Source organism: Callithrix jacchus, chromosome 15 (assembly GCF_049354715.1).
Source record: "Callithrix jacchus isolate 240 chromosome 15, calJac240_pri, whole genome shotgun sequence".
Classification (NCBI taxonomy): Eukaryota; Metazoa; Chordata; class Mammalia; order Primates; family Cebidae; genus Callithrix; species Callithrix jacchus.
The window spans coordinates 41,501,930-41,524,379 of record NC_133516.1 but is presented as its reverse complement, the minus strand read 5'-3'; the positions used below and the strand labels follow the sequence as shown (position 1 = coordinate 41,524,379).

Here is a 22,450-nt window from a genome sequence, read left to right as displayed (position 1 = left end):
CCCAGGAGAACAATAAAGGAGGCTGGTTCAGTGTTCCAGTGCTAGGTCTGGCCCCCGGCATTGCAGGGACAGAGCAAACGTCTGCTGTGTTAACAAGTAGTCACCGCCCTCCCCAGTGGACAGCCAAAGTAATCTGGAAGGCTTATCAGAAGTGAAACTGCTCCATTAAAGTTCACCCATGGCAAATAGTGTCTTTTGGATAAACTACTATATAAGATCATTAGAGCTTTCTTTCTGTTAGCCAGGCAAGAAGTTGCAGCCACCAGGTTCTTAGATTGCTTTAGGGAAATGGAACTTTACTCCAACCTGTAGCATTTCTAATCTTCAGGTTACCTGGGTGGATCTTCTAGGACACAAGTCTTGCCCATCAGGGCCTTTCCCAGACTCCCTATTTCTGTAGAGATTAAAAATCCATTCAAACGCTCCTGAACTGCATCTGCATCTTAGTGTTGCGAAGACAGGACTTGTAGCCCAGACATCCTGTGGTCAGAGCATAAACAGAAGAAAAGCAGTTCCAGAGCAAGGTTTGCAAAGGACAGCAGTTATACTGTTGATAGGATCACAAGCAATGTGCTTGAAGGCAAATGTATTATTTCAATATGCGTGTGGGCTCTGTCTACACACTTCTCCCACAAGCAGTGATTCTCAACAATAAGTGCACCTTAGAACTGGCTGAGAACTTTGGTTTTAAATTCCCAAACTCAGCCTACCCCAGACCAATTAAATCAGAAGCCCTGGGGTGGGTTTTATTTTTTAAAGCTTCCTAGATGATTACAGTGGGCAACCAGGGTTGAGCACCGCCATTCTAAACAGAACTACATGCTTCCATCTGGGGCTTTTAAGAGAGAAATCTAATAACTTTTAAAAGCTACGTACAACAGAGTTTTTGCAAAGATGATTAGTTTTTGTTTTATTTATTATTTCCTACTTCCCATAAACAAGTTCTAAGGGTTGCCACAATGTTACCATCTGTAAGGCATATGACAATAACAGACGGTCGCCTAATAATCAGGAAGGCATTAACATTCACAGGCTCTAAATTATTTGGATTCATCTGGTATGATCTCTGTTGATGAAACCAGTTAATGCTTGATTTCTGTGTCTTCCAATGGCAGTAGCAGAAGTGGGAAGGCCATATTTCCTCGGCTTTGCGTGTCTCTTTGTCATCCTATCGAATTGTTACAAGATGGATTTATAACAGACCTCAAGGTAGTATCAAAATGAAAATTAGTTCTTGAGTAGAAGAATAGCAATCCCATTTGACTTGCCTGTAGCAACTGCAGCATGTTTGCCTCTGCAGGGAAGAAAATGACTTCTTAATGTGGTTTTCTTCCTAAGGAGAATTAAATCTACATGGCAAAATGTAAAACCAGTGTGCTGGCAGCCAAATTCAGAAGGGAAGATCCATGACCCTCATAAATGTATCTGTGGCCCGGTTATATGCTAATGAGCCTCATTTAGGCTCAGACTTACCCAGAATGGAAATATAGCTCAGCTGGAGTGCAAGACTATGGTTCCCTCACTGTTTTGCCTTCTGTACCAACATTGAGCTGAAATAAATGGGGAAATGTCTCCATCTGCTACAAGCTGCCAGAGTAGGGGCCTCTAGGTTAGATTTAGAGTTTGGGGCCTGAGATGGCAAACATCATTATTTTAGTTGATAGACTTTTTGCTGAGTTGGCAAGATTATTTTTAAAGGATCAACTTTTACAAAGTCTATATTTTAATCTGTTGTCAACCCTTCACAAAATGGAGCAGAACAGTATCTGTGGGATTGTCTTTAGGGACACTGTAGATCCTTCAGGATAAATAAAAAGGCCAAAGGTGTTGGGGATAATTCTGGCACCTACCACTATGTAGCTGGGTGATCTTTGGACCAGGGTATGAACTTCCTCAGAACTCAGTTTCCTCCACAATAACTTGGGGTTGAATAGCATCAGCTCCATGAGTCATTGTAAGGATTAAGAAAGATAATGCACGCCTTTCATATCAGTAATGCTAGCTATCATTGGTGCTATTAAATTGTTTGTCTCAATCTCAAATGACTTTTAACACAAAATACTACACTGCGCATTCCCATGAAGAATAACCTGCAGCATTTTACAGTGTATAGAGCCACATACAGGAACAATAAATTTAGTTAATGAAATTGAATTGTACTAGGAGATTAAGGGAGAAAATTGAGCTCTTCTAAGGAAGAGAGTTCTGAGAACATCCTCTCTGATAGAATTGAAATTTTATTCACTCTATATGTAAATCTGAGACATACACACAATTTTTTAAGATAAATATACCTGTAATCTGAGGAGGAATTTTAAATGATTCAAGTGTTAATTTTAAGACCAATTGTTAATTTTTTGTAAGTTGTTTTCTCATTTAATCTCTTTTACTGTTTCCCTACTTGAAGCCTCTCTTAATGGAAAGTCTTATTACTTACTGAGTTCTCATGGCCCTTGTATTATCATAAATTGGGTTTGCGGCACAAAACTGCTTAGAGCTCATGTAAGAAAGTCTAAACCAAAAAGAGTAGGAGGTAAACTACAGGCCACCTTGAAGGTGAGGTTATGTGTTGATGGCAAACTCCATGCCTTCAAAATCCAGGAAGTAAAATAAATGAATGATGCCAGTAAACATAAGAAAATTAGAACAGCGGTAGAGATTATGGGGATGGCAATATGCACCCCATTCCCCCACTTCATCCCAATCTGTGACCACCAGGATTAGTCCATTCTTGCGCTGCTATAAGAAACTACTTGAGGCCGGGTTATTTATAAGGAAAAGTAGTTTAATTGGTTTCTCAGGCTGTACAGAAAGCATTGCTGAGGAGGCCTCAGGAAACTTTCAGTCATGGCAGAAGGGAAAGCAGGCACATCTTACATGGCTGGAGCAGGAGGAAGCGAGAGTAGAGGGAGGTGCTACACACTTTTAAACAATAAGATCCCCCAGTAACTCACACACTATCATGAGAACAGCCCCAGTGGAGAATTCTGCCTAGATGGTCCAATCACTTGCCCCAGGCCCACCTCCAACACTGGGGCTTCTAATTTGACATGGGATGGGGGCAAGGACACAGGTCTGTATCAGATCATCATCCCTGTCAGCCTCAGTAGATGATTACAATGCAGCAAATGATCATTTTTACTGTGGATTCACGTGTAAAGCCTCTACAGTTGCAAGTTTCATCAACTGAAGTAATTAAAAGATACACATACTGGCCTCTAATTTGCAAATTTTGTTCAGTCTCTCCCAACCCCCTGATATTTGTTCAAGGAGATTCCCAAGGGCCCATGAAAGACCCTCTTCCATTTTTTTCTCCAAAGCTCCAGAAACACGACAAGGAAGAGGAGGACTCCCGGGCCTCTTGGAGATCGGAGGAGGAAATGGCAGCAGAAGCTGCCGCTCTGCGGGTCTACTTTCAGTGATGCAGGTAAAGACCGCATTTCCTCATCACCCAGACCCTCCCAGGGCCCTCAGGAAAGGGGCTGCACTTTCAGAATGGGGATGCACAAAAACACCTTCACAAACATCCTGGGGTGGTGGCTGCAAAGGACGAAAACCTGGAGGGGAGAAAACCGTGGCCCTTGAGTACTATATTCCCAGTTTCCCAGTCTCTTCCAACTCTCCTGCCTCCTCTTCATTCCCTTCCAAGCCAGCACCCCCAGCCCACCACCACCTTTCTCCAGTCTCTCCTGTAGTGGTGCTCTTGTGAACCCAACGTTCACAAAGCTGACATTTTGTCATGCAAAACTTCTTGTTTAAAAGATCCACCTCCCCACTTAAGGGTGTGACCTGGCCCTCAGGCTCGAGTCTGCAAGGCCCTGTAAACCATGTTTCTCTGCCTCCTTACCACTCCCCGGACCCCCGGGCAAAGTCTTTTGCTTTCAGTGGGAGGACTCCTCTCTTCAGTTGCTATTTGGTAAATTGCCCTTCATGTTTTCCTTTACGTTCAGCTGCTAGGAAGCTCAGGCCACAGGGAAAAGTCAAGGATTGATGGAATTAATCTTTGCATTAATGATGGCTAACTGTTAAGAGCTCATAGGTTTAAGACTCTGGTATAAAGGTAACTATAGCAAATTTCCTTGTCAAAATGCTTCTACTTCAAATTTTTATACAGTGTCTAAGGGGCTAGATCTATCTCACACACTATATTATCTCTCATAGTATCAGTTTCCATAGCTGACTGCTGGAATGACTGAAGGTGATGCCTTTGGTCTGTAAACAAAAATCTTTAAAGATGTTCAGGAGCAGCAGCTCACGGCTGTAATCCAAGCTACTCAGGAAGCTAGGGCAGGAGAATTGCCTGAATCCATGAGGTGGAAGTTGTACTGACCTAAGATGGGGCCACTGCACTCCAGCCTGGACAACAGAGCAGGAATCCCTCTCAATCAATCAATTAGCAAAGCATTCAAGACAGATATAAATGTAGCTATCTCTCTGAAATTTGTTTATAAATACAGGGTTGCCATGCAAAAACTGGCATATATCTAAACTAAAAAAAATTACTTATCTTATATTCAAATGTAACTGGTATCTTGTATTTTTCCTGGCAAACCTGTTAATAAACTCCCACGGACCCCAGTTACAGATCCTTTCCTTTAAATCCTTTCCTTTTTAGAATAAGAGAATTCCAAATTAGAATTAGGCAATTCTTCATCTGGCCTGTGACTAAATATGTTCATGTTATAAGTTGCAGAAATAGATCAGATACAAATTAAAAACAAAATTAGTGAACAACTGAATTGTCTAAAATTGTATCAGCCACTTAGTGATCGAGTTTTAGCTGGAAAACACATTCATCATATTTTGATTTCACTTTGAAACAGAAGTCGTTATTAGATAGTTTTAAATATATGTGCATTTCTTGGCCTTTCTCTCCCCAGCCCTCTTTTTAAAGAGTGTTCTAATTACTTAAAGACCCAGACTACCTTTCCCCTTATTGTTGTTCTAATAGTCGTCTTGCACTCAGATCCTTGCATTCTAGAAGCTTATTTCATTCTCCCATGTCATAGCTTCCTCAGCTCTGCACTCGGTTGCCTGGGGGGATATGGCAAGTGCTATAGCAGAAGCTGTCTTTCATATTTTATTGTTAACCTTTTCCACTGTCATCTTTCTATCTCTCACTTTTTCAGGATCCAGCTGGTTTATCTAAGAACATAGGCCTATGGGCATAACTACAAACCTCTTTCTATTCCTCTTATGAAGGCCAGGATGTCATTTTAGAGTGTCCTGTTCAAATTTCAGTGGGGTGACAATACCTCAGACTTGGCCTCCTAGGCTGAATTTTTTCTCCTGGGTTTCCTATGCAGTGGGTATTTTCAGGTAGAGGCTAGAAAGTTTTAGGCTTTTTCCTAAGGCTTGCTGAATTGTAGGCTTTTGTCCTAGAATGCGTTTTCTAGATACGTTAAGAAGATTCAAACTTATTATCCAAGTTTTCTGTAGGCTTTGCTTTGTCAGTTTTTTGCTTCTGTCTTGCCTTGAGACCTGACATCTCCTGTCTTCCAGGGAAATTGACTTCCCTTGTACCTCTTACCAGAAAGATATTTACCCTAACTTGTTACACAAACTATTGCCATAGTGCCTGTGGATTTTTGAGTTAACATTTGTATTTCTCTTTAAGAGTTTTTGTGTACAGACCAAACAAATCACCCTCAGTCTTCCCAGCAGTCAGATGTGGTTAACTAAGACTCGGATGGATAATATAGGTTGCAAGGTGGCAAACAACTTAGGGTCCTAAGATTTTACCGAGAGTGTCATCATTACCTGTAGTATAATAGGACTAAATATACTTCCCTTTAAGGACAAAGGAAACATTCTATTGAAAAGAAAGCCATCCTCACAGGGTTAACAATTACATGCTGGGTTCTGGACAGAAATACAGTTGTAATTAAGTATTAATCAGGCTGCACTTTGGCCTCCTTCTTTATAGCCAAAAGTCATGGAGCACCAGATGCTGACCATTTGCCTCCTCATTGTTCCTTCACAGAAGATTTCTGATGTTAGAAGGCTTTTGTTTAAAAATTGCTTAAGATGTTTTTCAGATCCTGAATGCCATCACAAGGGCTAATGCCAACCAGTTTGAAGACCACCCCCAAGAGGAACTGAATCAGCATGAAAATGCAGTTTCTGCATCTCCCCATCCTGTGACTTCATCCTGCATTCTTCAACCAGTGAGCCCCCACCTCGGTCACTCCAAACCCTTTTAAATACCTAGGTCTAAGCTGCTCAGACAGGCAGATTTGAGGTTTCCTCCTGTCTCCTTATTCAGCAGCCTTATGATTAAACTTCCTTCTCTGCTGCAACCCTGTGTCTTGGTATATTGACTTGCCATGCATTAGTCAACAAACCTGTTATTACTTTTTTTAAAGAAATTCAGTCAGTCATTGGATTGGTCCACTGCTTCTCTGACACTCATCCCTTCCCTTTTCAAAAAAATGTGTCTACATATTGAATTTTTATACATTATCAAGTGGTTCAGGAAAACACTGACATTTGTTATTAGTGATTATGAAACATTTAGACATAGCTAGACTTTTTAAAAAAATTTGTTCATCTGAAGTTCAGATAGACTTGGCCTTTCCCAGCTTTGGTGATTGATTGATTATTCCCTCAACAGCGAGTTAGTTAAAGACATTCATGGTGCTCACTCTACAAAACCACACAATTCTCAATGTGCATAGAGGGATACAAGATAGGGCTCAGCCCTGGAATTGATAACAGTGGCCAAAACTTGCTGAGAATTTACAAGATGCAGACTCTGTTATTTTCCTGTCTTGCAAGTGATGAGAAAACTAAGGCTTAGGGATGTTAAGTACTAGTTCAAAGCCAATGGTAAGTAACAAAGCTCAGATTTGAACCCAGGCTGTCCCACCCTAAAGGGCATTCCTTGAAAAAGAGCTCACCTCTCTAGCCACTTCCTTCTCCCTGTCCCACCTCTTCTTGTACCCTCCAAATAGTCTGTTTAGTCTCTTCATCTTATCTATTGGCCTATATCTGCCTTGAGGACCTCCCACCTCCTCCCCTGCTGGACTTTCTTACCTGTCTTGTTCATACAACCCTGTCCAGCACCTGCCTCCCTGGTCACACTACAGCCAGGTAGCAGAAAACAGAATGGGCCTGGAGTCCTCAACCAACTTCATTCTACCTGCAAGTTTTTCAGATCATGATGGTTCCTGCCTAGGCTGCCCTCCCTCTTTCTTTCCTTTACCATCTGACAACATACCTAAATGAACATGATCTTGGGCACATCCAGTGTTTCCCAAATTGCATTCATTCCCATTTTGTCATAATTTTTCTTATCTTTTTGTGGACCACCTAGAGCATTATTTACTTGATTCGTTTTTTAAATTTTAGTACATTTATTTTAAACTTTATATCTCAGCCTCAATGAAAAACAAGTACTACTTGTAATTAGAAGTTAAGCATAAACATAAACAGAGAAAGACAATGATGATGATTTCCAGCTCTGCATAGTTACTTGCCTTAGCTACTAGGACTGGGATTCAGTTTCTCTGTAAAAAAGTGAGGCTAGCCACCATTAGAGAGGCATTTAATTCTAGCACCAAACAGAAACTCTCCATTTGGCATATTCATAAGGACTAAAGAGAATAACCCAGTCAGAGATTCAATGTAGATCACTTAAGATTATCTTAAACAGGAACATGACTCCCAATTTTGGAAAAACAGCAGTAGAGGCGAGATCTTAGCCCAGAGCAAGCTAGCTCTAGACCTGCTTCAACCCTAAGACAGTACTCCTTCCCCCCTGCCCTGGCATATCAAGAAGACAAGGTACATGGGGGAAAACCAAAGAGTCGGCTTCCCAAGGACTGATGGGTCAAATCTCAGTGCTTGCCCTTGATGTTTTGCTTGCCAATAGTCTATCTTTAAAACCAACAGGTTGCAGAGAAAAATGTGAACAACTATATCCAGAGATGCCCTATGTAAGAAAAGGGACTATAACACCAGAAACTGTTCTTGACTTAATATTTGGGGTAGATATACCTAGGTATATGATTTGGCTGTGTCCCCACCCAAATCTCATCTTGAATTGTAGCTCCCATAGTCCCCATATGAGAGGGACCCAGTGGAAGGTAACTGAATCATGGGGGAGGGTCTTTCTCATGCTGTTCTCATGATAGTGAATACATCTCACGAGATCTGTTGGTTTTATAAAGGGTAGTTCCCCTGCATATGCTGTCTTGCCTGCTGCCTTGTAAGACATGCCTTTGCTCCTCCTTTGCCTTCCTCCACAACTGTGAGTCCATTAAACCTCTTTCCTTTTTAAATTACCCAGTCTTGGGTATGTTGTTATCACTGTGAGAACAAACTAACATACCTAGCAACTCCTTGATAAGTATTATGTTCTATATGTTCCTTACATATAAAGAATTAATCCTCAGCATAGCAAGAGTGCCATTAGGATAACAAAGGTAAACATTCTGAAGCTATATACTGTCTCCTCAGCCTCTTAAACCCATCAAAACACCAATATTAGATTAGCTGTGTGGAAGAACTCTCTTTATCTTCCCATACAACCCCACAGGAGATTTTGGTGTTTTAGCTGCTCTCAGTATCCTTGCCTAGCAGGAAATGATTTTGAATTGCAGTTTCTTGAGCAACAGTGAGAAACAGATATTGCCTTCACCATGCACAAGGGGCTCAACAGCCCAAGGGTTGCTGAATGAAGCTGCAGTTGACTCACTCACCACCTGACAGATCCTTGATGAGGTTGGCAATCCTTTGGTTCCAGGAATTCAGCGTCTGCTCCCTGCATAGGTGAATTTATGCATTGGCTCCCTATACACTGGACTGAGTTCCGGGATAAGGGATTTGTAATGGCTCTTTCAGTCTATGTTCTAAATCACATTAGTTGACAGGAGACCTGCATTTCTTATCTAACATTGCCTTCTTCCTGGAGGATGGTAATTCTTAATGCAGGTATTGATACTTGGATTTGCTGCCTCTATACACCCAAGCAGTTTTTCTACTTAATTATAAAGCAATGGCATGTGTCCTAGTGACTAGTGGGGGAAGATTTTGCCATCTTCCTATCCTCCCCTCTCCCATTCCACATTAGAATTGAGGGGGTATGTTGTTGGTAAAATATGCAAGCATCACCCCTAATTCTGATGGAAAGTCAGAGCAGGGCAGGTTTCCACACCCTGTTGTGTCAGCAGAGCTCACTTATAATTCATCAAGCTCTCCTCTGTGCACGTCGTTATTTTATAGATAATTGGTTGCCTCTCATTTACTCATAATGGGGCCATGCAATTTCAAAGCAACTGAGTCAGCCCAAAACAACATTATTAGTAGTTATAGATGTACTGTCAAGGCAAAATTTCAACACTGGAGTTTTTGAAAAATCACCGTAATTTCAGCCACTGGATCACCTTTATATCATAATTGTGGACAGTCAAGGTGTTTGAAAAAGGACAGGTTTGCCTATTTAGCACATGTTCTGGTCTGTAAATTGTACCTTTTGAAATCTACCCCAAATCTCAACCACCTCAGAAATGTTCTACTCTCAGCACAGCAGCCTCTAATGAGAAAGGCCCAGGAAGCTGATCATAGTACTCTAATAATTTCTTGGGGGAAAGGTGCATTTTAACTTCAGCACCGTGACCACTTTAATCTTAAACCCACTAGATAATCCCCAAGCGAGGAGCTCAATACCAATGAAAATATTTCAGCCATCCTCAAGTTTCATAACAATTATGAAACTCTCTCAGCTCTTCCCAAATTGTTATGAAAATAGATTTTCTGTAGGAAACAGGTACAAGAGAAGATACTTCTTTAAAGACACTTGAGTGTGTTCAAAAGCTCTTTTTGCCTTACAAATGACCCATTGTTTTAAAAGAAGCCAGAAGGGAGATTTCAGTCTGTTTTTCCCCTTCCTCTCCAGTCCAATTTCTGCCAGATTGGGCTGCCTCTCCCCTCCTTCTCTTTAGATTACATTTCTAGAATCTGGTTTTAGTGACAGGAAATTAAATACTCTATTACCTGGATTAGATAAATATAAACCAACTCTCTGTGCCTAAATTGGTAATAATAAACTACAGAATCATGGAAACTTTACAAACCATCAAATCAAATGTCTCATTAAATGATTTATGTTACCACTCAGAAGAGTGACCATCCAACTACACTTTAAAAACCTCTCTTTAGAAACACTCTATGAGACAGTTTACCCTATGGATCCAAAATAGATTTTGGACTTAATTTTTTTTTTAATGTTTTAACAAGACCCAACGTTCCCCAACATGTACCCAGTTGTTCAGGTAGAATATTTCCTACAGGCCATTGATGGCTCAAGAATCTGCAGAACTCTTCCTTTGAGATTTATTTCTACTGGCAACTGAAAAATGACTAGCGTCCTGAAGTAATTTTAACACACGCAAATCTTGAAACTACATGATCCATCAGCACAGAGTCCTTTTCAGAAAAATATAATCTAAGTAGCCAAAGATAATTTTTTAAGAGTTTCAGGCTTTACTTGCATCTTGCAAAATGGTAATACGATCAAATGGTAATACAATAAAATACAGCCTGCCATTATCACATCATCATTTTCATCCTCATCTCCAGAAACGGCTAACTGCATATTAATCTGCATACTCTTGTATAGCAAAATCTTTCTTTCTTCTCCTCACACTTTTTTTTGCTTTTTCTGCTTGCTTCTTTCCACTGTATGGAGTGTACTCCTTTCAGTATTGCTCTTTTGTCTATCTCTGCCAGAAAGGAAGGTGAGAAAGAAGACTCTTCTAGAGGGTGTGAAAGGTTAATATGAAGAAAGGCTATGAAAATTCGCATTTATTACCTTTGACCCCCATTGCTTAATAATAGCTAATATTTATGCAATTCACTTGATCCTGTGCCTCACATGTCCCTCAGCCACTTCTTACATAATAAGTGCTACATCATTTTGACTTGCTGAGGCATCAATCACTTATTATGTGCGTACTTAACCTGGATCATCAACTCCGGGTACACTAGCAAAGTCAGCTCTAGATTGTGCTCCTGGTTTTAATACTTCTCTGATTATCTAAGAAGCAGTTCAGTGTATTCTACCACCTCAAATTCATCATGAGTGGTGGGTAATTGAGATTCTGAGTATCTAATCCATTAAACTAAAGTCCTCCCAACAATGAGAAAAAGGGTAGAGGTAAGGAGGGAATATTTTATTATTTAAAATGTCACTACTTGTCCCAGTGGTATAAGGGGGTAATATTAGACCCCAGCCCAGATATATGTAATGTGCCATTTTTTCATCCTCCAGATACCAGTTTTTCCTTCTTTTCTCCTACATGGGTAATTAAGGCAGAACATGCTTTTTGGCAAGGACAGGAACCATACAAAGACAGGGGAAGAGGGTGCTAAGGAAGCCATCCTGAGAATAAACTTTTCCTGTCTTATCCCCAGCTCTTTTGGGGGACAAATGTCTGCTACCTCCTCTTTTTACCTCCTCAGCTCTCACTGCACTGACCAAGCTATTCTGGTTTAGTATAATCATTTTATAACCCTATCACAGGTTTACTTCCTTTACTAGAGCTTCATGTAAGTAATACAGACTGGAAAGAAAAAGTTGAGTGGCAGGTAATGCGTCCTCCAGAGCAAATATTTGTCGTGTGTTTTATACAGAACTTTTTAAAATGTGCTTTGAAAACAAAAAAACTGATAAAAAGAGCATTATAGTTTTGTGAAAATTATGTCCCCGGCACCTCTGTCTCTCCCAACAAGAAACCTGTTTTTCAATCCCTTGTCCTAAGCACCGGGCATATCTACCACCAAAAGTATGTCAAGACACTCTGCAGTCTCCTAAGAATGGCATCGGAATTATCTTGTCAGTTTGGTTAGTACTCTCAGTGGAGACATCTTTAAATAATTTAAAGTGGATCACCATGAACAATTGTTGCACTCACTCTCTGAACTTGGACATGTCACCCTTTTGTGCCTCACTTTTCTTATCTCTGAGTTACAATGATAGAGAAAAATTTTACTTATATCCTAGGGTTATTATAAGGAAAACACAAAACAATGGAATAGGAAACCAGTATGCCAGTAGTGTATATTCATTCTTCTTTCTGTGATTTCTAGTATATTTTGAAGATGATATATTATAGGGATACTCAGGTCATGAGAAATTAAGCAGTAACTAAAGAATTAAATCTGTAGGGCAGGATGTTTTCTGACCACTAAAAAAGAAAAAGTGTGTCTTCTGCTTCCATGACTAAAGGCCAAATAGTTTGACTGAATCCTCCCATTGTGTTCAACTAGAAAAACTGTACAGAGTTCTAAAAAAATCTGTTAGAGGTAGGAAGGTAGCAAAAGATTATACAGGACTAAGAGCCAAGGAATGACAGAATTCCACAGTGAGCCCTGTATTTGAGATTGCTTTTCCATAGAGGGCATTTGTGAGTCTCAGAGAGGCAGGTGGAGGTAAAGCAATAAAGTCAGTTTTAGTAGAGTCCGTCACATCTGGGTAGGAATTCAAAGATCTGGAGAGTTATACCCCTGAAATAACAGTGAGCCCTTACACCAACTACAGCCCAACTTCAAATCATCTGGGCAGTTGAGAAACTCTCAACTGGAAATTGAATTAAGGTGATCTCAAATTGCTAGTCCATTAAACTCCTGGCAGAAGCCAGAAAATCCTCTGTGGAAGAAAATAACATCAACCGAGACCTAAAATTATTTCTAGCATTTGTTTCCAAATAGAATGCCTAGTACATATGCAGGTGCTTGTCACCCCCAATGCCACACTGCCCTCCCCCCACACACAAACACAGACAGCATGTGATGAGACCAAGTGGTTGTGGACTGAATGTTGTGTCCTTCCACAATTCATTTATTAAAGCCCTAACCCCCATGTGATGGTATTAGGAGGTCAGCTTTCAGGAGGTAACTAGATTTAGATAAGGTCACGAGGGTGGGGCCCCCATAGTGGGATAGGTGCAATGATAAGAATAGACATCAGATTTCTATCTTTATGCATATCCAAAGAAGGGATCAAGTGAGCATACAGCAAGATGGTGGCTATCTACTAGCCAAGAGGAGAGGCCTCAGAATGAACCTACCTTGCTGGCACTTTGAGGTTGGACTTTTCAGCTTCCAGGACCACGAGAAATAAGTTTCTATTGCTTAAGCTACCCAGTCTATGGTATTTTGTCATGGCAGCTCAAGCTGCTTAAGACAGAAATTGATACAAACAAAATCAGAATCACAGGTTACTTGGAAATTGGATGTTAAAATAACTATATTTATGGAGAGAAAAGACAAGATTTTTTTTTTAAGTTTAGTAGAGAGCTAGAATTGATTATATAAAAGACACAGATCATGAGAAAAAGAACCAAGTAAAAATTCTATTACAGTAGCCAATGAATGAATTCAGCAGCACATTATTAACAGCGAAAAAGATAATTAATGAACTCAAAGATGAGCCATATGAAAATACCAGACTGAACCATGAAGAAGTAGAGTGGAGGAAAAAGTAGAAAAGAAGACAGAAGACATAAAACACAGGGAGAAAGTCTAACAGACATGTATTCGTATTTCCGTGGGGGAGAAGACAGTTCCAATGGAAGTTAAATTTAAAGAGATGATGGCTGACAGTTTTTCAGAACTAGGAAAAGCTACCAATCCAAAAATCCAAAACACAGCAAAATCAAAACACGGGTGAAGAATCTATGCTTAGACATATCACAATAAAACTGCAGAAAAGCAAAAACACAGAGAAAACTTAGACTTAAGAAGGAAAAAAATCACTGACTTTTCAAAGAAGTCATAATTAGACCAAAAGCAACAACAACAAAATGAAAATCAAAAGACCATGGGATGATATTTCTAGGAGCCAAAAGAACTACGAATTAGATTTCCATACCCAGTTAATATGAATGAATGATTTCATGAATGACGATAAGATACATGCATTTTCTGAGACTTTATCACCACCAGACTTAAACTAAAAGCATTCTAAGGGCCAGGTGTGGTGGCTTATGTCTGTAATCCCAGCACTTTGGGAGGCCGAGGCAGGTGGATTGCCTGAGCTCAGGTGTTTGAGACCAGCCTGGGCAACATGACAAAATGCCGTCTCTATAAGAAATACAAAAATTAGCCACGAATGGTGGTATACACCTGTGGTCCCAGCGCCTTGTGGGGCTGGGGCGGGAGGATGGCTTGAGCCTGGGAGGTCGAGGCTGCAGTGAGCCAAGATTGCACCATTGCACTAAACAAGAAGAAATCAAGTGGAAATTTAAAACTATTTTGAACTGACTGAAGAAAACTCAAACTTGGTGATGCAACTAAAGGTGTGTTTCGAGGGTAATTTACTTTTAATTATGATTTGAATGCACTTATTCAAGAAAAGTCAAATGTTAACATGCTACCCCATTCTTTATGAGGTGCTTATTTGACGTTGCACGCCTGTGTCAAAACACCTCCTGTATCCCATAAATATATTCACCTACTATGTACCCACAACAATTAAAAATTAAAATTAAAAAACATTTAAAAGTAAGTTAATGTGCTAAACATCTTTCTGGAGAAATTAAAAAGAGAACCGCAAAATTTAGAGGAAGAAAATAATAATCAGAATGTAATGAAATAGAAAACACAGATGCAATTGAAAGGATCAATGAAGCCAAATGTAGGGTCTTTGAAAAGAGGGAAGGCACAAAAACCCATGTTGAAAAGAAAAAGGCAAACTTCTGTATAGATACTAAGGACAAATCATTAAAAAGGAATAATGTTAAAGCAATATATTTGAAAATTTGAATTAAATAGACAAGCTTCTCAAAAATACAGCTAGCCCAAACTGATACATGGTGAAAAAGAGAAAAATAAACTAAGAATAATTTGATTCTGATGAAAGAAAACAGTCTGAAATAAAATCCTTCACACAAAGAAACTGTCAGGCCCAGATAGCTTTACTGGTGAATTCTACTACATACTTGAGAAATAAAAATCTTATTCAAATTCTGCCAAAGAAAGGTGGGGGCGAGTAAGAAACACTTTCATTGTCCTGTCTGTTGTATGATTTACATTGCAAATGAACTTTGCAAGAACATTACAGAATGAAAATCTACAGACTAAAATGCACTTGGAAACACAAATGCCAAAGTTCTAAAAGGTATCAGACAGATGATAGACAGATTGTGCCTGCACACACACATACCATTTGTGAAAAGGATAAGAAATCATGACTGATACACCTTTGATTTCACGTTAGACTTTCAAATGATGTCTTTCCCTGGATTAATAAAGGAGAAAGTGATAGGGTCATCTTTGTAGATGCAGATACAATTATTGATCAAATTACACATCTAACTTAATACATTTAAACGTTCTAGGAAAACTACAAGTAGAAGAGTTTATACTTAGAATGAAATGAACACTATGCATCCGAGATTGAAAATGAGATAAGAATATTCACTATTAACATTTCTATTTCATAATATACTTCAAGTCCTAGTGAGTGTAGAGAGGCGAGAACAATAAACAAAAGGTAGAAGAAAGTCTCAGAAAGAAAGGAATAAAACTCTCATTATTTGTAAACAATATGATGTATACAGAAAACCCAAAAGAACCTATTGAGAAACAAGCAGAATTAATCAGTATACTTAGCAAGGCCTCTGAATCTAAGGGGGTGTGTGTGTGTGTGTGTGTGTGTGCGCGCGTGTCTGTATGTCTTAAATTTCTCTGTATCAGTTACAATAGTTATAAAATGAAAAGTTTTAAAGTTTACTTTTAACATAAAAAATCAGATACCTAGGAATAATTAAAGCTATGTAAGCTTCTACACAAAAAAACGTAAAGTGTTAAGGGTCATGAAAGAGAAATTAAACAAACGGAGAGATAAAGGACTGAATTTTATTAATATAAAGATTCAATTTTCCTCAAATTGACTATAAACCCACAGCAACTCAGATCCAAATTCCCATAGGTTTTGGTAAAAATCAACAAGTCGATTCTAAAATGTTTATGGAAATATAGCCAGAGACTTAAAAAAAAAAAAAAAAACAAAAACAAGATTAGAAGGAGTGGATGGGCTCACTCTACAGGATATCAAGACTTACTACAAGGCTATAAGAGTTAAGAGCATGGTGTTGGTACAAAGATAAATAGACTGATAGAACAAAATAGAGAACACATAAGCAAATCCAGGCATATATGAACACTTGATTTGTGATAAAAGTGACCCCACAGAGTCATGAGAAATGGAGACTCTTTTCAATAGATAGTTCTTGGAAAATTGGACACCCATGTAGAAAACTAATCAAACAAAACCCTGCCTCACACCACATGCAAAAGATAGTTCCAGGCAGATTGTAATTCAAAGAGTAAAATGTAAAATTTTAAAGGCTTTGAAGTATTATAAGAGGATATCTTCATAATCTTCCTCTAGTGGAAGACTTTTGAAACAGGGCACAAAAGGCACTACTGGAAAAAAAAAACTGATATACTGGAGTACATTCAAAATAAGGACTTCTGTTTGTCAAAATACACCATTGAGAGAGAGGAGAAAAAGTACAGTGGAGAACGTACCTGCCACATATATAATCAATAAAGAACCAGTGTCAGAAGACAATATAAAAAGAAAAAGGAAGAAAAAAAAAACCTTACTATTTAATAAGGAAAAGTCAGCAGCCCAATAGAAAATACACAAGGACTTGAACAGGCATTTCACAAAAAAAAGGATATTGAAATGGCCAATAATCTTTAGTCATCAGGGAACTATAAGCTTAAAACACAGTAAAATGCCACTACACACCCATGAGAATAGTCACAGTGTAAAAGGACTGACAATATCAAGTGTTTGCAAGAACGTGGAACAACAGAAACATACAAACGAACACATACTGTGTGACTGCATTTATGGAAAGCTCAAAAATGGGCAAAATTCAATTATAGTGCTTAGAGATATATTCATTTAGAAGGTAAAATTATAAGGAAAGCAAGGAAGCACTCACCATAAAAGTCAGGCAGTAGTTACCTTTGCGGGGGAGGAAAGAAGGGAACCATGATTGGAAAGGGAACATGGAGTGAGTGGGGCGGGAAAAGTGGAAGGGTTGCGAACGTTCTGTTCCTTGTCATGGGTGCCGGCAAGACGTGTTCGCTTTATATTAATTCTGTAAGCCATATACATATTTCCTACATGTTTCTGTATGTGTGTTATATTTCACCATCCAAAGGACAAACAAATCCAATAAATGAAAAATTTTTAATTACACGAAAAATATAAAAGGAAGAAAGAGATTGACATCTCCTTGTTGGCTGAATATTCAAGTATTCCATAATAGGCTTAAACAAAAAAATTGCTGCATATAATCTTTACAGACACACTGCTGACCATCCTTCCTGACTGTAAGAGGCCACTCTGTCCAAACAAATGATTATTTCAGGAAGTGAGCAATGGAAGACCACAGAGAAGATGCTTTATTACTAATAATTCTCAATGATATCACTTATGAAGAGCTTACCATAGATGTTATAGCAAGTACTTTACAGACTTTACTCAAACCCCACAACAACCCTGTACTATTGCCCTGGCTTTCATCTGTGAAAACTGAGGCTTACAGCAGCTGTGTGATGTGTCTGCTCAAGGTCTCGCAGGTCATACTTTGAGAGTCAGGGTTCAAATTTGGGCAGTCTACCTCTGGAGCTCACACTTACTTTGTACTAAAAATGGTGCCTCTCTATTTAGAAACATCATCCCTTGCATAAGCTCTAGGTAAGCAAAGGCACAAATTGTCCGATGCAGCTAGGGTACAAGGTATACCTTACTCTGGCTTCTGCATTAACTTCAGAAAAAGAGCCAGCATTTGATGGTTCTTGTCCTTTAGATCGCTTTATCCAGTGATAACCATCTGCTAGAAGTGATTGTGGCGACTGGATAGGAACTAGTCCTTCCTCGTAACCCTTGCAGAAAACAGAGCTATTCCTTGCTTCCTTATGCAGCAGCAGTTACAAACTAAATATTTGTCTGAAAGTTGAAACTGCATCCCATAAGCTGGAGTGAATCACAGCTAATCAACCTTGGACTGTAATACATTAGATACTGCACTCTTGTGATCAGCGAGAATTCCCAAGGGCTTCATTCAAGACCTTTCAGTGAGCACAAGGGCTTCATTCAAGACCTTTCAGTGAGCACTTCCTCTAGAACAGGGGGTTTTCACCAAGAGTTTGCAATTAGTTCTTAGATTTCAAAACATTTGAAAAATTGTTGAGAGACCCAAGCAGAGTACAGGATGGAATGTAGTAGAAATTTGAATTTGGAGCTTCCAATCCCATCCAAAACCCACAGTTCTGGGCATGTGACTCCAGTTTACCTGATCAGAGTTCTTTCCTACCATTTAGTGTATGAACACAGAGAGAAGCCCTCGACTGGGGTGAGGTCAAGTTGAGACTCCTGTAGGTCATCTTGCTCATCATCTGGAGAAGTTTAAGGCAGGAAAAGCCAAACACTGTCTTAGGCACACTAAGTGAAGTTCATCCTTGCCTTATAGGAGCTGATGGTGAAAGTGAAACAATACTGATTCAAGAACAAGCAGGTGTGTGACTGAGTTCTGTGCAAGTTGACAGTACAATGTCAACTATACCTGTGTCCTTATCCCACTACGAAGTAGTTGACTCTGTGTCATTCCTGTCTAACCCCCTGTGCCCACACACACAATTACATGCCCTCCAAGAGCCACCCTAAGGTCTGGGATTAGCCAATCAATTTTAATGCGTATTTAAAAGATTTTTCAAAGTGTGCAAGTCAGTGCGTAAGATGATAGATCGTGTAATAATTAAAGCATTAAAAGAACCCAATTGAGGATTCTCTTTCTGCCAGCAGATATCTTTAGGTCAAGAAGGTCTATAAAAACCGGCAGATCATTTTCATTCCTTTAAGACAGGCAAAAATGACTTTGAATGTAATTAGATGTTCTTACCAATTTTCCCCTGCTAAAGCTCCACATCTTGTTCCCATGAAGCTCGCAAAAAGTTTAGAACTGTTGGCACTCTGAACTGCAAATTGATGGTGTCATATTGCTTTAAGATGTAGAAGTGCATGATATTGCTTGAATCATTTTTTTCTGTTAAATTATAAATGATAAGCCAGAGTCATCGCTAAGAGAAACAGAAGCTTTTCCTTCTAACAGGCAGATGGCCCATCTTGGCACTATGGCGCCCTGGGCTGCTGTTAGAACTCTGTCCCCGACTTCTCAGCCAATCTCTTGTGGTTCCTGTAGATTCTGGAGTCATGAGTTTAGAATAAGAAACATGCCTCATGTATCAGCATTTCTCTTTGATACACTTATCAAAGTTTAGCTTTATTACCCTCATCTCAAAAATCCATCTATCAGGGCACTTTTTAAATTTTAAGGTGGGAGATCTTGTGTGTGGTTAGTTTTAATTTCTTTAATCCTTTTGAAGAAAAAGACTCAATGGAGAATAAAAGTAGTACAACAATGTAAAAGAAAAACAACTTTAGCAAAACCTGGTAACTCTTGATTCTGGTCAAGGCTTTATGATACTGTGGTTAAATATATAACTTAGTTATATAGAATATTATACATCAGCTTCGACTGTGACTCTTAAAATATATATCTATACCCTCAAACTCACCCAAGGTCATACAAGAGAATGAACATGTTAAAACAGAAAATGGGTTACGATTATAATCGTTTGAAATGGGAAGCCAGATCATGCTCTACCTCCACACTTTGGGGAGTCAGCCAGGGCCTGATTACATGATGCCTTGCACACCACAGTAAAGGACTTAGAATCAAGCCCAGTCTCATCTCCCATGGCAACCCCTCAGGTTCTTGGTTCCAGCCTTCCCGCTACCTTGCTATTACTGAATTACATCAAACATGGCCCATCTCAGGGCCGTTGCCCTTCTAGTCCCCTTCTGCCTGGAGTGTCCTCTCTTCTTTCCTTCTTCCATTCAGGATTTAACCGAAATGTCACTGCTCAGAAAGGCCTTCCTTAGGTGCCCAGTCTACAGGAGGACTTTTTTCCCTTCTATGCTTTACCCAGTGTCTTCTGTCAGTGGGGTCTCCAGTGGGAGGTAAGAAAGCAGGCCCCTAGCTGTAGTTCTTATCTCCTGGACCGTCTGGCTGGGGTTTAGAGAATGGGATAGCCTTCCAGCCCTCTTGCAGGGCACACTGATATGGTTCTTCATAAACTCAAAGCTTCCTTCTGGAAAAAAATGAACCTCAGGTCCCCAAAATAAGCAATCAATCAACTCTCCTGTCACAGGGATAATGGGCTTCGTGTCCCTGGTTGGAAAAATTAGAGATTTTGAGCCTCTTTGGGTTGGAAAGGAGTTTAAAGAGCACATGCTTCAACCTATTGCTTTGCAAAGGAACACCTGTGGCCCAGAGAGGGTCTAAAACTTGCCCAGACACACAGAATGACAAAGCCTAGAAACAACGCAGCTTAATACTAGACCTTTTATATTTTCAGTCTCTTACTGAACACATAGAGACAAGTCCATAGAGATTCACCTGTTGATGCCTCTGTACAGGATATTTAGAAGGCATTTGTATATGTGCATCGCTGTCTTGCCACAGTACACATTTCATTCTAAGACTGGAGTCTCAGGAAAGGCAAGATCGTGTGAGATACTCTCTGTTCTTACTAGCTTTCAACTGTGTGGTTTCAACCCATGATCTTTTGGTCCCAAGGAGAACTTGAACATAATTCAGGTTAGCCTATTTGTGACGAACTGAAGTAGACTATAACTTATCTGGCCATCAAATTCATACTCAAAATGTAGTATTAAAGGTTTCATCTTTTTGTTTTTATGAAAGGTCCTGCTCCAGGTCAATAGTCTTTTATCCATTGGCCTACAGATTTTCTGAGATGGTAGTATGAGCTTATATAAAAGGCACAAGAACAGAATTACACCAATTCAGTACTTTTAAATGATGGAGAAGAAAAAAAAAAATAACCCCATTAGGCTGTTAAATGTGTTGAACCCTGACAGATTCTCAGTGTTACTATCCTTGCGTATACGTCTATAATTCTTCAGCAAACATGCCTTTTATTCAACTACAGAGTTGTACACACTCCAAACGCAAGTGCCATTAATTAAATAACACACTCAGCAAACTCACAGAGCCATCAATTATCAAAGGTAGCCTGCTCCATGCTTGGCTCTAAATTCTATTATAAAAGGAGAGTACAACTTAGAGCTAAGGAATATGCTGAAGGAAGGTGACCCTCAAAAACATGCTAAGCAGCAGCTGTCAGAGAAAGCATATGACAAAGCATGTATTCCTTTTAGGTTTGCTTTTGCCCCTTCAGAGGGTTTGAAGGAAAGGAAAGTGTTTCACAGGGTAGGGACTTTCTTTCTGAAAATTAGTTTTTCTCATGAAAAATGAAAGTAAATATAAAGTAATCCTTTTTCATTTCAACTGTGTTGCAGAGAGGAGTAATATCAGCTGAAGATTTAGAGACAAATAAATCTCATCCTTCATAAGCCCCATTGGGCGGAGAAAGTTTTTGAGGGCGTGGTCCTGGTTAGGCACAGGCACAGGGAGTGGATGTAATTGCAGGAAACACAGAAGACAGATGCTTTGCCGGCTTCAAGCGGGGAGCAAAGGGATGCCCCAGTTGTAATGGAAGTTTTCCAGCGGTGGGTTTGCCTGGTTCTGCACCAAAGTATCAGCAGTTTCATTTGCCAGGAGGCAGTAAGCCCTGCGGGCTGCGGTCACTCACGCACAAGCACAAGCTTTGGGATAATCTTTTCTTACATTTGCTGTTCTTCATGTTGAGTTTAATCCCGTCAAAGGGAAAACTGACAAGGCTGAGGCTGGTTGCTATAGAGTGACTACAGCTACTGGTGAACCCCCCACCTCACCACAGAACAGACGTCTGTCTGCACCTCCCCTCCTGAGAGGACTGGCCACATGGTGTCCAATGCTGTTTTCTCCATTCTGTGCCCTCAAGGAGGCAAGCACACTGGATTGGGAAACAGACACTGTTTAACGGGAAGTTGATTCACACTTTCTCATTGCGGGAAGTTATGTTATTAATTATCATGTACAACGTGCCATGGAGGTATAGTTTTAAGTTACAAAGCTCATTGGGCAGTTTCTCTGTTATTCTGAGTCCAGTTGCACACTGCTGAGTTTTGGGCTGCTGCACTTGGGGGTAACAACCCCTTCTTATCTCTAGATGGAAGTATAATTGCATCGCCTCAGAGATACTCATCAGAGTGGCTCTCCGATCCTTGCCACTTCTCCCTCAGCTTCCCTTTACCCACTTACTGTAAGAGATTGCCACCTGCAGCTTCTGTGGTCCAATTTCTGAGACCAGTTTATTAAGAAAAAGCTGAAGAGCAGAGGTCAGGGGTGCCTGCCCTTAGAAAATTGCTCACCTTGTTTTTGGTGTGAGCAGAATGACTTTCTGTGGCTGCCTCAGCCTGTAACTCTAGCCTGCTAGAAATGAACAATAGGTACTTTTA

At 39.8% G+C, this 22,450-nt stretch overlaps 1 protein-coding gene across 43 annotated transcripts in view; it reads left to right on the top strand.

Annotated features, from left to right (window-relative positions):
• Positions 1 to 22,450, top strand: part of FHIT (fragile histidine triad diadenosine triphosphatase) — a 1,534,178-nt gene that overhangs the window by 1,487,022 nt on the left and 24,706 nt on the right. For 32 of the 43 annotated variants that reach the window (XM_054246229.2, XM_078351360.1, XM_054246226.2 and 29 more), the window contains 2 exons: positions 3,321 to 3,427; positions 6,028 to 6,299. In XM_054246229.2, coding sequence (XP_054102204.1) covers positions 3,321 to 3,427; positions 6,028 to 6,203 — 283 coding nt within the window. In that variant the 3' untranslated portion in view covers positions 6,204 to 6,299. Of the gene's footprint in view, positions 1 to 3,320; positions 3,428 to 6,027; positions 6,300 to 22,450 lie in introns of those variants that run through there. The other 11 variants (XM_078351377.1, XM_078351379.1, XM_078351369.1 and 8 more) reach the window with 3 other exon arrangements.